General features: G+C 45.6%; 3 protein-coding genes across 10 annotated transcripts in view; 1 reads left to right on the top strand and 2 right to left on the bottom strand.

Annotated features, from left to right (window-relative positions):
- Window positions 1-10,280, top strand: part of ANKRD6 (ankyrin repeat domain 6) — an 89,646-nt gene extending 79,366 nt beyond the window's left edge. For 5 of the 6 annotated variants that reach the window (XM_015858906.2, XM_015858909.2, XM_032443922.1 and 2 more), the window contains 9 exons: window positions 1,397-1,495; window positions 1,606-1,683; window positions 1,984-2,088; window positions 2,300-2,437; window positions 3,139-3,315; window positions 5,054-5,206; window positions 5,752-5,865; window positions 6,795-7,122; window positions 7,856-10,280. In XM_015858906.2, the coding sequence (XP_015714392.1) occupies window positions 1,397-1,495; window positions 1,606-1,683; window positions 1,984-2,088; window positions 2,300-2,437; window positions 3,139-3,315; window positions 5,054-5,206; window positions 5,752-5,865; window positions 6,795-7,122; window positions 7,856-8,430 (1,767 nt within the window). In that variant the 3' untranslated portion in view covers window positions 8,431-10,280. The remainder of the gene's footprint in view (window positions 1-1,396; window positions 1,496-1,605; window positions 1,684-1,983; window positions 2,089-2,299; window positions 2,438-3,138; window positions 3,316-5,053; window positions 5,207-5,751; window positions 5,866-6,794; window positions 7,123-7,855) is intronic. The other variant, XR_001554323.2, reaches the window with a different exon arrangement.
- Window positions 10,281-10,857: 577 nt separating this feature from the next.
- On the bottom strand, window positions 10,858-12,872 carry LYRM2 (LYR motif containing 2). Its single transcript, XM_015858913.2, has 3 exons — window positions 12,748-12,872; window positions 11,883-12,023; window positions 10,858-11,415 (listed from the first exon to the last, which is right to left on the bottom strand). The coding sequence occupies exons 1-3, from the start codon at window positions 12,790-12,792 to the stop codon at window positions 11,335-11,337; spliced, it is 267 nt and encodes an 88-aa protein (XP_015714399.1). The 5' UTR covers window positions 12,793-12,872; the 3' UTR covers window positions 10,858-11,334.
- Window positions 12,873-12,989: 117 nt separating this feature from the next.
- The window catches only part of MDN1 (midasin AAA ATPase 1), a 75,531-nt gene continuing 73,758 nt past the window's right edge, over window positions 12,990-14,762 (bottom strand). For all 3 annotated transcript variants that reach the window (XM_015858900.1, XM_015858902.1, XM_015858903.2), the window contains exon 102: window positions 12,990-13,929. In XM_015858900.1, the coding sequence (XP_015714386.1) occupies window positions 13,741-13,929 (189 nt within the window). In that variant the 3' untranslated portion in view covers window positions 12,990-13,740. The remainder of the gene's footprint in view (window positions 13,930-14,762) is intronic.

The raw sequence follows: 14,762 nt of genomic DNA, 5'->3' as shown, positions 1-14,762 counted from the left end.
GTTTCTTATTTTGCCATCACATTTGCATCTTTTCTTCCAAGCATTTCTTATTTCTGAGGTTCTACAAAGGTGTGTTGGGGCAGAAAGGGGTGAGAGGACACAGGGTAATGTGGGGTGAGGGGATGGCAGTCCTGAATCCTTACCAGCTCTGTGCAGAACAAGATGGGCACAGGGCTCAGCCACATCATGGGGCCATGTTCCTCCCCCTTCCCCAGATGGTGAGGATATCGAAGCCATCATAGAGACGCCATGTTGCAGTGCTCACTGATGGTCAGCTGCCACAGAAGAGCATATTTCTTTGCAAATACTTGGCTACCTTTTGCAGTAGAAGGAATTAAAGATACAGAAGAGTGAGGGAAAAGCATGCTTTAAATTCAAAGTAATGACCCATCTAACCTAGGATTAATCATCCGTGGTTGTTTTGTAGGGAAGTAATTGATCCCTGTACCTACAGCATAAGCTATTTGGGTGGTATTAAATCTGGTAAATAAATAGACGATGTGGTGCATACCACATAATAATACCACATCATCGGTATTCTTGGGAAATGTTCCATGTACAATCGGGGACCATAAAGATATATTCTAATTAATACCTTTAATTTTGTTTTGTAGATACCAGATAGTTACAGCAATCAAAATGAGCTTCATTGTGTCAAATTTGCTGTGTAATTTTATTTGTATTTTATTTTTTTTTTAACTTAAGACAACCGGTGTGAGCCTAGTGCAGGGTGGTGTCACTTCTCCCATTGCTCCGTACCACCTTGGGTTGTTCTGTATCTGCATACCTGATGGGTGGACAGTGGACATGCCAGGAGAGGCAGTAAGGCTTTGTCTGGTCTGGGAGGGGATAGGGATGTGCCAGTCATTTCCTGAAGCCAAGCTGCAGGGCAGAGGGGGCAGGAGGGCACCATGTGCACAGGCATGGCCTCCCTTTGACAGCTGCTGGCTCTGCTGTCTGAACCCAGTCACCACAGTCTTCACCTCAGTACACAGGAACAGAGCCAGGCTCTGTGTGAGCGCTGGGCCTGTATGGCCTCCTGGCTGTATTCCAAAGCCTGTTTTTCTTGGTGAATCTTACAGAGAAACCCAAGCATGTCCCTGCTGTTAATTATCCCGTTATTTTTGAGTAACACGATACATGACCACCTGTGAGCCGACTGATCGGTCCTGCAGAAGGTGCTGTATGTATTTGCTGGGGTGTCTCCAGGTTTGGTTGAAACAGAAGGGCAGCACACCCTCCTGCCCCCTCCTTCCAGCTCTGCACTTCTGTGGACCATCACTTCTGAGGCTCCATCATCCTGCTGACCTTGCAGCATCCCTTGGGGAGCCAAGGCTTCTGCAGGCTGAGACCCGCGGGTTTTGCCACGTGCTGCTTTCTGCTTTGTAACTCACAGGCAGGAGACACTGCGCTCCACGTGGCTGCGGCCCTGAACCACAAGAAAGTGGTCAAGCTGCTGCTGGAGGCAGGGGCTGACACATCAGTTGTCAACAATGTAAGTAGGACGTGGAATTACTTTGGTTTTTTGTATTAATGAAGACACATTCTAGTGCTGGTAGAAGAAATCCTCCCCTAGAAGTGAAATGCTGTCCTTGTTCCTCTCAGGCAGGTCAGACCCCGCTAGAGGTGGCCAGACAGCACAACAACCCCGAGGTTGCGCTCCTCCTCACTAAAGCTTCGCAGGTAAGTTGCAAATGTCTTCTGTAGGCAATAAGCTCTGGTCCAGACACAGGTGAGGCTGAGACAAGCTCTGGGAATGGAGCACTTGGTCAAACACTGCAATCCTCTGCCTCAGGACAGTGAGGTGCCTGATGGTGTTTCACAGCCGTAAATGTCAGCACTGCTTGGCCCATCGGTGTGCATCTGGGAGTGCTTTCTTCTTTACATGTTGCCTTTTAGTAGAGGTGACAGCAGGTCTGCTTTAGATTCTGGTTAGGAAGAAGCATGATGGTATCTCTGAGTAATGGTGCTGTCTGCCTCCAGGTCTCGCGCTTCAACCGCGGAAGAAGCCTGAGGAAGAAGAGGGAGAGGCTGAAGGAGGAAAGGCGGGCTCAGTCAGTACCACGGGATGAGGTGGTGCAGAACAAGGTACGGCCTGGCATTACCACTGCATCTCCAGCACAAAGGGAGCATGAACAAAACCCACTGGGGCAAAATCAGTTTGGCTTTGCCACTCATGGTAGCAGCAGTTCTGTGTAGGACAGACTGAGGAGTTTGCAGCGCTTTGCTTGTCAGATGCTGCAGGTTGGGAATGGAAGAACACCCACCTTTTCCCTGTTTCTGCCTTTGCTTTGCACAGGGCAGTGTCTCAGCTGCTGACGACACGCAGAGCAGCGACCAGCCGGCACAGGGGAAGACTGAGCTGAAGGATGAGCCCCGGTCAACCTCCCCAGATCCCAAGGGGAAAAAGGGCAAAAAGAAAAAGCCAAAAGAGAAGGTATCAGTCGACTTAAAGCAGCAGAGAGAGAAAGGATCACAGCAGTCCTTTGGTGTGGTGTGAGCCAGGGCACCAGAGCTTCCATGCTCAGAGGCAGAGGTGGCCTTCTGACAAAACTGGTTTCTGTTGAGGAAATCCTCTTCACAGAATTATCAAGGTTGGAAAAGACTTAGAAGATCATCTAGTCCAACCATCACCAATACTTCCCAGCTAAATCATATTAATCAACACACCAAGACGTTTTTTGAACACTCCCATGGTCGGTGACTCCACCACCTCCCTGGGCAGTGCATTCCAATGCCTGACCACCCTTTCCGAGAAGTAATACTTCCTAATGTCCAGCCTGAATCTCCCCTGGCACAGCTTAAAACCATTCCCTCTAGTTCTATCACTGATTACACAAGAGAAGAGGCCAACCCCCAGCTCACTACAACCTCCCTTCAGGAAGTTATATAGAGAGCAATAAGGTCTCCCCATAGCCTCCTCTTCTCTATTAAGGCTCTTGTTAAGGCTAACATTGAGGGTTTGTTATAAATCTGACTGTTGTGACAAATACATCCACTGTGCAGTCACTGCTGATGGATTTGTGTTGTAATTAGACTTTTGCTGCAGTTATCACAAAGGGTTTGTCCAGTTCCCACCAGGAATAGTTTACTAAGGAGCTGGTAATTAGGGAAAGTGTTGTTGTGTGTTTTATACAGGTTTCCGCACTCTCGGACCCCATTTCCCCAGCTGACCAGCAGACACTCCCTCGGCCCCAGCAGAACCTGCCCAAGCGCAGAAGCAGACATCACTGCTCCTCTCCACCTGCTCCCCACGAGGTGCGGGCCTACCAGCTGTACACGCTGTACCGAGGGAAGGACGGGAAGGTGATGCAGGTGAGTGTGTTGTGCTCTCATAGGGATGTGCTGAGCAGCACCTCGAGTGGATGCAGTTAGGAGATCAGATGGCAAATGCTTTTACTTTTAACTACACTTTCAAGGATATGAGATAACCATAGTGGATTTCTTTTCCTTGTTCAGACATCAGATGTACTTTGGCATGAAGTGTGATAAACACAAGCTGATTTCATGTATGCTAAGGTATAGCTCATAGTCATTAAGGTTGGAAAACACCTCTAAGATCAACTGGTCCAACCATCAGCCCATCCCTACCATGTCCACCAACCACATCCCTCAGTGCCACATCCACACGGTTCTTGAGCACCTCCAGAGAAGGTGACTCCACCACCTCCCTGGGCAGCCCATCCCAATGCTCTCAGTAAGTTTTTAGAGCCAAGGTGTGAAACGGTGATTGGGAATGGCGCTGGAATTTTTATGATACGTTTTGAAATATTAAGATTTCTGGCAGTAAAGACAAAGAGCTTTTCCAGTGAAAATAAATGAAAGCACTGTATGTGCACTGGTGTTTCCTACCTAAACTCAGTGCTCGATTGCACTCAGTATGTTTTCAATTCTTTCTGTTCATTGCAGCGAGTCTTTGGGGATTCTAGGATTACTGGAGGCAGGAGATGAACAGAAATTGGTTCACAGACAGGAGTAGCAGCTCAAGTATGTTTATTGAAGTTTAGAGATGGTTGTCTTACTCAGTGTATTTTATTTGGCAAATATTTACCAGCACAGAAGCAGACAGCAGATTACTCTGTAGACATTGAAAACATTGTCCTCCTGCACCTCTGGAAGGTCTTCCTTTCATTTCATTTGCTTCTCACATCCATCCACAGCTGTCTGTTTTCCCATGCTATACTTAACAAGTTAAGATTTTGAAGATGACTCAGGTTGGGTTTCAGAGGCTTTATTTGCCATGTTTTCCAGCATCTCATTGTGTAACATGGGGGAAGTTTCCAGGCGAGGGCATTGTGGGATTATCCTAATGGCAGGTATCAGGAAGGAGGGAGGACTTCTCTGATGCTACAACAAGGATGTCCCTGCCCTGAGGACTATATGGTGGGAAGATGAGCAGGTAAAAAAGTAGAAGGGAACAGATAGAACTTGTATACAAATCTCATCTATTAGCAGAGATCTATTAGCATAGTACAGCTAGATTTCCTAACAGCATTTCCTGAAATTCACAACACTTCTTTCTCCCTTTGTTTTTAGCCTGTCTGTCATCTTTGATACCTTCAGGCCCTGAATAGCGAACAGAACTTCTTAAGTACATTTCTGAAGCTCTCTCTAACACACCACGAACAACCCACCTTCCTCTACCCAGGGAACAGCCCCTGCTCTGTAAAATGGCACTGTAGGACCAAAGGAAGGAAGGAGGTTCCATTGCAGGCAGATACATCAAGAGAAGTTAGACTCCATACAGTAGAGATTGCACTGAGAGCAGGGTACAGCTGTGTGAGGTGATACCTTCTCATATGACACACAGTGCCACAGGATATATGATCCGGCCACACTGCTGCTTGCTGCCCCAGCACTGAGATTTGTTCGTAAGGATGAGACTAATCCTCTTCTAGTCTGTATTTTTCCAACTTAATGCATTGTTTGCTGAGCTGTAAGATATTATCATGGTACAGAACAGCCCAACGCTGACTACAGAAAGCAGTGGTAATGTTCTGAGTGCACTGAGAGGACAGCAGGATGTAGCAAGCATATGTTATACTCCTTTCAGGCACCGATAAATGGATGTCGTTGCGAGCCCCTGATAAATAAACTGGAGAATCAGCTGGAGGCAACTGTGGAGGAGATAAAAGCTGAGTTTGGGACTGTACAAGACAAGATGAATATTAAGCTGGGCCAGATGGAAAGCAAAACTCAACATCAAGTAAGAATATGACCCACGTGATTATTAGAAACATACCCTGAGTGTAAACAATGTTTTCATTGTTGTGGTTTGCTCATTGCTTTTTCTGTTGCAAAAATGAGGCTGAAATGTGATACTCAAGACCAGGGAACTGTGACATCCCACAGGCATCTAACATTGCAAGCCACGGTCTTGAGAAAAACGCATGTAATGTGTAAGTGGCTTCAGGTGCTTCTTTAGACAATAATCTTAAGACTGCTTGAGGCTCTAGGAGGGAAACTTAAAAGACCAAATGTTATCCTACAGCTGGTAGGTTCATAGTTGTAGAAATCCCTTTTGTTGAATTGCTTATGCCGATGTTCCAGATCCTTTAAATTACGTTTAATCTAACTTTTATTCATCAGACTATTTTGTGATTGAACCTCTCTGCAAGCCTGCAATTGGCAACATTCCTAGACTAGAAATGAAGACTGAAAGACAGAATGTGCTTTGACTTCCAAGGCTCACAGATGGAGGTTTTGGTTTTTTAACGTGATCGCCTCAGCCGCATTGTGCTTTTCCCGCAGCTCCGTGTTTTAGACAAGCTTATGGCTGAGCGGCTGTCTGCAGAGAGAACAGAGTGCCTTCATCGCCTGCAGCAGCACACCGAGCTGGAAAAAACAGAGGGAGAAAAGCGGCAGGTAGGGCTTGCTGTGCTGCTCATTGCTAGTTCGCATGGAATGGCTTGAGAGCTGTGTTCCAGCAGGCAGAGAGAAGAGAGGAGATTTATGCAGGTAGATAGTGATAGGACAAGGGGAAATAGCTTTAAACTGTGAGTAGATTGAGGTAAGATGTTAGGAAGGAATTCTTCACTCAGAGGGCAGTAAGTTGCTGGTACAGTCTGCCTAGAGGCTGTGGTGCCCCATCCCTGGAGGCACTCAAGGCAAAATTGGATGGGGCCCTGGGCAGCCAGAGCTGCTCGTGTGCTGCTGGGTCTAACTGAAACTATGGAAAAACCGAGTTGGCCTTTTCTAAATGCGTGGACTAAATAAATGTTCATGCACGTAAGAGGTCCTGACCTAAACTCACAATTCCATGTGAATAATGGCGAGAAGACCTGCTCATTTCTAAAAGGATCACTGGGAAATGCTTCCACAGCTGACACTTACTAAGCACCTTTGTAATTTAAAAGCTGTTAGTAACGTATCCTTTAGCGTTGGACTCGTCTTTATCACCAAATGAACTGAAAAGCAGAGGTTGGTATAAAGCTGTGTCCCTGAAGTGTCCAATATTAATTTCCCTCTTAGAAAAATGGCAGCTCTGAGCACGTGATGGTGCTTGCATTTAGAAGGGCACCTCTGTGATTAAACAGGTCAGTCTTGACCAGAGGCCTTTAAATGCAACTCTGAAAAGTGGTATCTTGGACTAAAGAGATGCGTTTCATTAGTAAATGTGTAGCTACTCGTCTTTTCTGATTTGTAGCCCTATAAATTCTCCCCATGGCAACACGTAAAGCTGCCCAATGATTCTAAGGCCACCGGTAACAGGCTAGGTTCTCTTTGTCCTTGCTGCATGTTCTTGGCAGTCTGAGAATCACAGGATAACCCAGTGTGTCTTCTCTCCCTCATAGATTTCCTTGGTTGATGAGCTGAAGACTTGGTGCATGCTGAAGATTCAGAATTTGGAACTCAAGCTTTCTGGAGATTCCAGGTCATCAAGACCAAAATCAACTCTGTCCACGTGCGAGTCTCTGACCGAGACACTGGACACTGAGAACAACCCCCACAGTGCCAAGGACAGCAGAGCCACCCAGCCCCTCCTGCCAGCTGAGGGCTCCCACCAGCACTCCTACATGGCGCTCCCAAACAGTCTCTTGGAAGATGGGGGAAGGAGCAGAGTCCCAGTGCCAGAGCAGAGCTTTGGACAGCAATTCTGCGTTCAACAAGATGGCACCTCAGGTAACAACCCTGTCAGGTACTTAGGTATCACAGTTATTCACAGGTGAGGTATTTAACTGAGGGATGCTTTTATTATCTGACTATATCCTGGGCTGCATTAAAAAAGGGGTGGTCAGCAGGGAGAGGGAAGTGATTGTCCCCCTCTATTTGGCTCTTGTGAGGCCCCATCTGCAGTACTGCATCCAGACCTGGGCTCCCCAGTACAGAGCTCTTGGAGTGAGTCCAGAGGGCCACTAAGATGGCCACTTTAGCTTGGAGAAAATAAGGCTCTGGGGAGACCTCACTGTGGCCTTCCAGTACTTGAAGGGAGCCTATAAACAGGAGGGGGAATGGCTGTTTACAGGCGTGGATAGTGATAGGATGAGGGGGAAGCAGAACTAGCATGAGCAGCATCAGTTGTTATCTTGCAAAACTTGCAGGGTTTCAAGTCTTGTAGAAGAAGAATGGGACTGATAAACTCTGGTAGACACGTACTACTGTAGGAACCCAGCCTGATCTTTGTTATGTGTCCTTTTGTGAAGACCTTTGATTGGTGGTAGTCTGCACAGTGCCCCCCTCTCTGAGTCTCTCTTCTCTTCATGGTCAGGCAATAGAATAATGTGATGAACTAATACAAGCCTCTACAACGTTTGCATAGTGTGGTGCATGGGAAATTGCACAAGACACTTCACAATACAAGGAATGCAAAAATAAGTGCTCGGAGCTTTTCTAAATATACATTTTTGTTCAATAGGTGCAGAGCAACAGTTAGTTGTTGCTGGACCAGTACAATCTTCAGTCCCTGCTCAAGATGTCAGGCCAAAGGACAAAGCCGTTAGTGCCAGCACGTTCCACCGGTTCCAGCAGGAGCTGCCCTCCTCTGAACTTTTGGGGTCCAAATCAAGACATGTTCGGGTTCAAGCTGCTTTGCAGCCCTTGACTGAACCTGCAAAGACAGAACCACAGAGCTGCTACTTCCTCAACAAAGGAACTCAGACAAAGAAATCCAGCAAGAGCGGGCAGTCGAGGCACAAAGCTCTGCACCATGTGGGGGCACCCCAGAGCCAGGAGCAGCAGCAATCAACTCTGCCCGTAGGCCAGTCACCGGGCCCTGCGCTCAGAGACACCTCACAGGCACTGGAGATTACTCAGTACTTCTTTGAGGCTGTTTCCACTCAGATGGAGAAGTGGTACGAACGGAAGATTGAAGAAGCCAGGTGCCAGGCTAATCAGAAAGCACAGCAGGACAAAGCTGCGCTTAAGGAACATATCAAAAGCTTGGAAGAGGAGCTCAGTAAATTAAGGACTAAGGTGCAGAAAGAAAGCTAGCATTCACCAAGCAGGCCAAGTCAAGCAGCAGGACTCATTTTGGAACCTGCACAGGAATCTGGAGTATCAATACATACTGGTACATATTTGTAGTGCCTGATACATCCAAGCAAAATGCTTTTTTTTTTTTTGGGAAGTACCTTTGGAAACTCCAGAACCAAGGAGACTTCATACTCAGACCATACCAATGACACTGAGATGCTGCAAATGAGATCCTTTCTTTGTTATTTCCCAAGAGTTTGTTAATGATCACACTCTCGATTTTCAGGTGCTGCTTGGAAACAAATTGCATTAAAAACCAAAATTTCAGAAAAGGGAATTTTCTTATTTCCACATAGGTTCATATGTGGCTGGGTTCCACTACGTGCCACACGTAAATGTGGTACTGATACTAAAATAAATCCAGGAGGTTGAGAGCTTTCGACTTGGTCAGAAGTGATGAAGTGATTCCTCGGTGACGAAGGGCTATCGATACTACTGCAGATGCTCCCCAGGGCCTTTAGAGAGATGCTACAGAACCAAGTGACATTACAAGCGTAACGCTGGGGAATGATGCAGGTTTCCTGCTAGGAGAGGCAGATCTCCTTTTGTGTGAGAGACATCAAGGTGAGTTTGTCCTGTTAGGTAGGCTTCTGTTGCCACGTTGCTTTTCTTTTGGTTTGTTATTAAAACAAATGCTAAATTAGGCTGTTCTAGTGGTATCATACTGGCAGAGCTCCCTGTGGTTGGTTACAGTGTTGTTGGGGCCATGTCAAGTAATCTGATGGAGGAGTTTTGTTTAGGGCATGGATGACAGATACTTCACCATACACTGTACTTGTGAAGCGTAATTGTTACAGAAATCTCTTTTCTTTCAAGCAGCAAATGGCTGAATTCTATACTAATACTGAAGAAGTGTGAAAGATGTCCTTTATCTCGAGAGGTGAAAGCTTGGCTCCCTGCATGCAGAAGTTTCTTTACTGAAGGGTCAGGATTTTCTCCCATAGGCTTCATCAGGACTTTCTGCCCTTGTTCCTTTGAATGATTCTGCTCTGTTCTTCCCCTTGTATCTCTAAAGCTGGGCCCTGGATCTGCAGGTTGTAGGACTGATTTCACACAGTTCCACAAAATAGAACTCAACAGCGTTTTTAATTTTTTATGGACGTTTTGCATCAACAACAACAGAATGAACAAATTTGCTTTTGGCCAAGCTGATGGCTTCTGACTTTTAATTTGCAGGGCGTCATTTTCAATTGGGTTTGATTCAACAGTAACACCTAAATTCTTCATCATCTGTATCCGAGTGCTGGTATGCCATGTGTTGCGTAAACTAGAGACACCATAAGCTCATACCTGTATTGCTGTGGAGTTTCTTCCTTATGCTTCTAGGAAAGCTCCATCAGCCTCTCTTGATATGAGTTACGTTTACTGAGTATATCACGGTGGGACAGTTGTACAAAACCAATTCTGAAACACGGTGGTACCGTTAGGCCAAGGAGAAAAGAAGTATTTTTTTCTATACTGTGGAGCCCTAAAAACAATCCAAAATACAGTATTGAAGATAGAATTAACAAAGCAGTAATTAAGCTTTTTGTCTTCTTAGCAGATGTATAAAGCAAAAAACCAACTGTGTTATATAACAATATTTTAAAAAACTTCCTCTTAATGCACTATCAAGAAAAGAAAAGGTGTACACGTGTTATGGAAACACTAGTTGGATCACTCTGACTTCCATAGTCATATAGACACTTTCGTATGTTTACAGTTTTGTTTAAGCTACTGTAGAAATGCAGAAGCATGCTATTTAAGTTTGATATCACCTCGATAAAGTGACTGTTTTGCCAAGTAATTAAAATAAACATTGCTCAGAATTCCTGCGTGGCAGCGTTTTCTATCAAGGGAAAGCCAAGTCCCCTCACCTGAATCAGAGGCAGAGAACAGGACTTCCAATTCTGAGCCTTTGTGCCTGTAAAGCCTGGGAGCCAGGTCTGCCAGTTACAGTACAGCCAACAGTAACCTGCTGAAAAAGGAACCAGAAGGATCCTAATACGTGCTGGACTTGCGTTATCACTGATATCACCACTTCACACAGCTCCAAGCTCTGCCAGCACTGCTGTCTCTGAAGTTCCAAGACACCCAGTTTTCTTCAGGCAACATTAGGGACGCAGGAAAGACCAGAAAGTGTTAACAAAATACAGATTTTTAGCAAAATATTTAGAAACCCATATCTTTCACTGACTGATTCACAAGCTTGAAAGGCTTCTTAGCAACTACAGTGACATAAATTTCAATATAAAGTAGCTATGGTCATCTCAAATCAGATGTGAACAACCTCCAACAGTCTCACCCGGTTGTCAGAGCTACATCTTTTGTCAAATACAGCTTAAAGAACACAGTAACTTTCAGAAAAAGAAAGAATTGGAAAAAAAAGAGGCACATGATGAAACATTATTTTACCATGTTTGGTTTAATAACTATAAACGTGTCTAAACCAATGTGCTTCAGTTCTCTTCATGGAGGAAAAAAGAAAACCCCTAGCACTGTAGAGAAAAGGCTGCTACCACCACAGATGTTACCATGCAGAAGTACCACAGCAGGATACATATAAAATAAGCTGCTTTATATTTATCTTCCATCTCTCTGACAAAACACCACTGTTGTAATTTTGGGGGTTTTCTTCTTTTTCATGCTACATCATCCAGTCAGTTCTTTAAGGTCTTTTGCGTCCAAGTGATTTCCACAAGAGAGAGTAACCAAGCCAAGAAAGAAGGAGAAAAAAAACAATCCAAACCCTCTGTGGTAGAGATCTACCTTCAAACATTACCAGGACATCACCAAAGGCTGCTAATATAACCATATTCCAGACAAAAACAATGCTGTGCTTATTTGCAGCAGATGAAAGTCCAGCTGTCAACAAAACCATGCTCAGGACTTGGCCAACTTCAGTGCTTTCTGAAGTTCCCGCAGCTGCATTTGGCCTTGAGTAATCATCATCCGAATTGCATCCTGGAAAACAAAAATGGCTTTATGCAACTGCAAAGACTTTTAATGCATTGCAGTATCTGCAGCACCTTACGGCATGTCAACTAACACTACAGTCACTGACATGGTTAATAAAAAACAGTGCATAATTAATCAAAATGAGCAGTTCTGCCATCAGCATTACATTTACCTTAGTACTGTTAGGCTCTGCAGAGTTCAGCCACCAGTTCCTCAAGTGTTGGTTAGAAAAAGAAAGCAAGCAGAGGACAAAAGGCACGCAAAGGTCCACAATTTCTGCTCACGTACATAGCTGTCCAGTTATGTTTGGTTTAGATTACACTTGAAATCTTAGATTAAAAAGAACACCAACACCAAGGAATAGAAGGATGCTTACACGTTCTTGCAAGCCCGGTTGTAATGCTTGCAAACAAAACCACAGCACAACGTGGAGCACAGCTCATGGCAGGGGACTGCCAGCTCCCACTCCTCACCTCTTCTGTAGCATCTTTATTCCTCCGGAACTCCTCCCGGGCCCACTGCTGCAGATGGCGGCGGTCTGCCTCAGCAGGGACGTCCCTTAGGGCCCTCAGGATCCTCCTGTACAGCTGCAGCACCTGCTGCCGCCTGAGGAACTGCAGAATAGAGGTCAGCCTGCAGCTCTGTGCCAACAGCCCTGCACTGCCCTGAGATCAATGCAAAGCTCCCTGTCGCCCTTTTAAAGGATCTAACTGTGCTTTGGCACCAAGAAGCTTACACTTCATACAAACAAATAAACCAAACTCATTATGGTGTTTGCAGGCAGAGCCCTCACAGCTTCATTGCTCTTCTCTGGGCACACTCCAGGGCCTCAACATGTCTTGTAACCAGGGGCCCAACAATGAACACAGTATTTGAGGTGCAGCCTCACAGAGCTGAGTACAGAGGGACGATCACTTCCCTGGTCCTGCTGGCTGCACTATTTCTGATACAAGCCAGGATGCTGTTGGCCTTCTTGGCCACCTGGACACACTGCTGGCTCGCATTCAACCGACCAACAACCCCACACCTTTTCCCCACACCTCGCTGCTGCCATCTGCTTCCAGCACAGAGCTTTATCTTCTTTATAGGTATCCCACTGCAAAAACAACTTCCAAACGGACTGTCCTTAGCCCTACAGCCCGGGGGAAAACAACAAACTCCACATTAAGCAGCCCGACCCCACCAGGCCCCCAGCGGCCGCCACGGAAGCGTAGCGCTCCCACTCCGCCCCTACAGCCCGGAGGCAGCCAAACCCCCCTCCCCGCTCGCAGCGAGGCTCGGTCCCCCGGTGCCGGCTGGCTCCAAGCGGCGAGGGGAAGCCGATCCGCCCGCTCGTACCTGCCGCAGGGTGAGGGCGCTGGGCGGCAGGCGGCTGGCAGCCATGACACACGGCTCCGCCTCTACCAGCCCGGCGGGCGGGGCACGGAGGCCGCCATTTGCTGCGCCGCCGCGTCCCTCCCCTGAGTCGCCCCTGTACAGCTCCGTACTAAAGGTCAAGACTTATACATTGCTATTTGCATGTGGTAATTTTCGGTAATTCATTCTAGCTCTGCTCAACAGAAAGGCCAGGGCAGACCTCATGACTACAAAGTGGTACCTTTTTATTAGTACAGACTGTATAAGATGCATAGCTTCTGCAACAAAAACCACATCTGTGCTTAAAGATGTCTGATTAATGAAAACACCCTCAATGTCCACCTTGGACACAGGGGTAGACTTCACAGTGTAAGCTGTGTAACACAGGGATTACCATATGATGGTACCCAAAGATCTCCCTGTTGATACCATCAAGACAAAAATCAGCACTAGCTACACAGGCTTTGTTTTAACTGCAGAACGTCAAGTATTCAAGTACTTTTTTATGGTTGGGTTTTTTTGGTTGTTTAAAACCACCTGCTTTCCCCATTCCTCCTCTGCCCGCCTCACGGTGAAGCTGAAGAGCCCTTTTTGTGAGGTGGCTCAAGTACTTCTCATACAGAAATGCCTTCCAAGAAGCAAGACTGGTGTTTCTTATTGCAACAGAGAACGGTAGGAATTATTCCACCTCTGTGAACATCGTAAATGCAGTTTTTAAGTATTAAATAATTACAAAAGAAACTGAAGGAAGTTTTACATGATTTAGGGAATAACAACCAATGAAGGAAGAACCGCTGAGTAACCTCTGGCCAAAAGTGCGAGAATACACCTGTACCATGCTGTTCTTAGGCTGACTGCCAGAGGGCAGCTCTTCTCTTGTGCCTTAATCCTGGCTGAAGAGCTCACAGGAGCTCTCCAACCAAATGCAGTTCCATGTATTCCAGCAGTTTAGCAGCAGTAAGGTATTTGCTTTGTCTACAAAGTGTCTGAGGCAGTCACCAGTTCAAACCACTGCCTGAGTGCATCACTGAGAGTTTCTGGAAGAGCGTTCACATCTCTAAGGATCATGTAGAACGGGAATGGAAATTCTTCCATGTAAGATCGGATTTCGGGCAGTTCTCCGGGTCCTCTGAATATAGGTACTTTAATGTCCAGGATGGAATCCTGTAAAACAAACCATGCATATAGTTTAGTAGTCATGTCAATTCTTTATACATATTTGAAAAATGAGATAATTTCATCTCTCCAAAATTAAACATGAATAAAAAGTTTTAAGACTGAAAGCTATGTTAAATGGTAGATAAAATCAAAAGCTCAGCACAAAGCAGCTGAGTGCTTTTATCAGGTTGAATTCCAGCTGTTCTTGTAAAGGAGCTTCTTAGTTGCTCAGTGTAGCAGTTCATAAAATTAATAACAACCCTTGTGTAAAAACACATTTCACAGCTCAAAATTCCAGCTTGCCATCATAACTAGGATTAATCAGAGCACCATAATTGTTTATCAGAAAAAGAACTTCTTTTTTCAACAATACATAGAGCAAACGAGTTTCCTATGGAAAAATGGATTAGTCTAAGTAGGAAACTTTAACTACAAAATAAGAATCTTCACCACATAATAAGAATCTTCACCACATAATTCAATGTAAAGTTCTAGTTTGCTCACATCACAGAGCTTCCCTGAAAAGCTTGCTGGTATTTCAGCTTCCCAGCCAAGGAAATCTAAGCCACTTATTTCCTACTGCATATTGAATATGGAGTCTGGCTTTCTCAATTCAGGCACAGATCTCACAACTCTTGTCTGTCTGATGTTTAATCTCATTCTGGCTCCAGCTCTGATACCAAGTGGAGACTGCTGTCAGAAGTGATCACGCTGAACCAACACTGAGGTAGAACAAACCATCTCTGAAATTCTATCAGCCTGATGGTTACTTCTGTGGTGAAGAAAATCTACAACCATGAAGATGGCAGTTTCTATCTCGACTCTGATATGCAAGCTGA

This window comes from Coturnix japonica, chromosome 3 (assembly GCF_001577835.2).
Source record: "Coturnix japonica isolate 7356 chromosome 3, Coturnix japonica 2.1, whole genome shotgun sequence".
NCBI lineage: Eukaryota > Metazoa > Chordata > Aves > Galliformes > Phasianidae > Coturnix > Coturnix japonica.
This window is presented reverse-complemented; position numbering and strand designations above follow the sequence as displayed.

Excerpts from the sequence above, each read along its gene's own strand:
- LYRM2 (XM_015858913.2), bottom strand. The coding sequence starts at position 12,792 with ATGGCTGCCAGCCGCCTGCCGCCCAGCGCCCTCACCCTGCGGCAG. Across the intron at positions 12,024-12,747 it reads GCGCCCTCACCCTGCGGCAG|TTCCTCAGGCGGCAGCAGGT; the intron begins GTACGAGCGGGC and ends TCTATTCTGCAG. Across the intron at positions 11,416-11,882 it reads ATAAAGATGCTACAGAAGAG|GATGCAATTCGGATGATGAT; the intron begins GTGAGGAGTGGG and ends TTTGTTTTCCAG.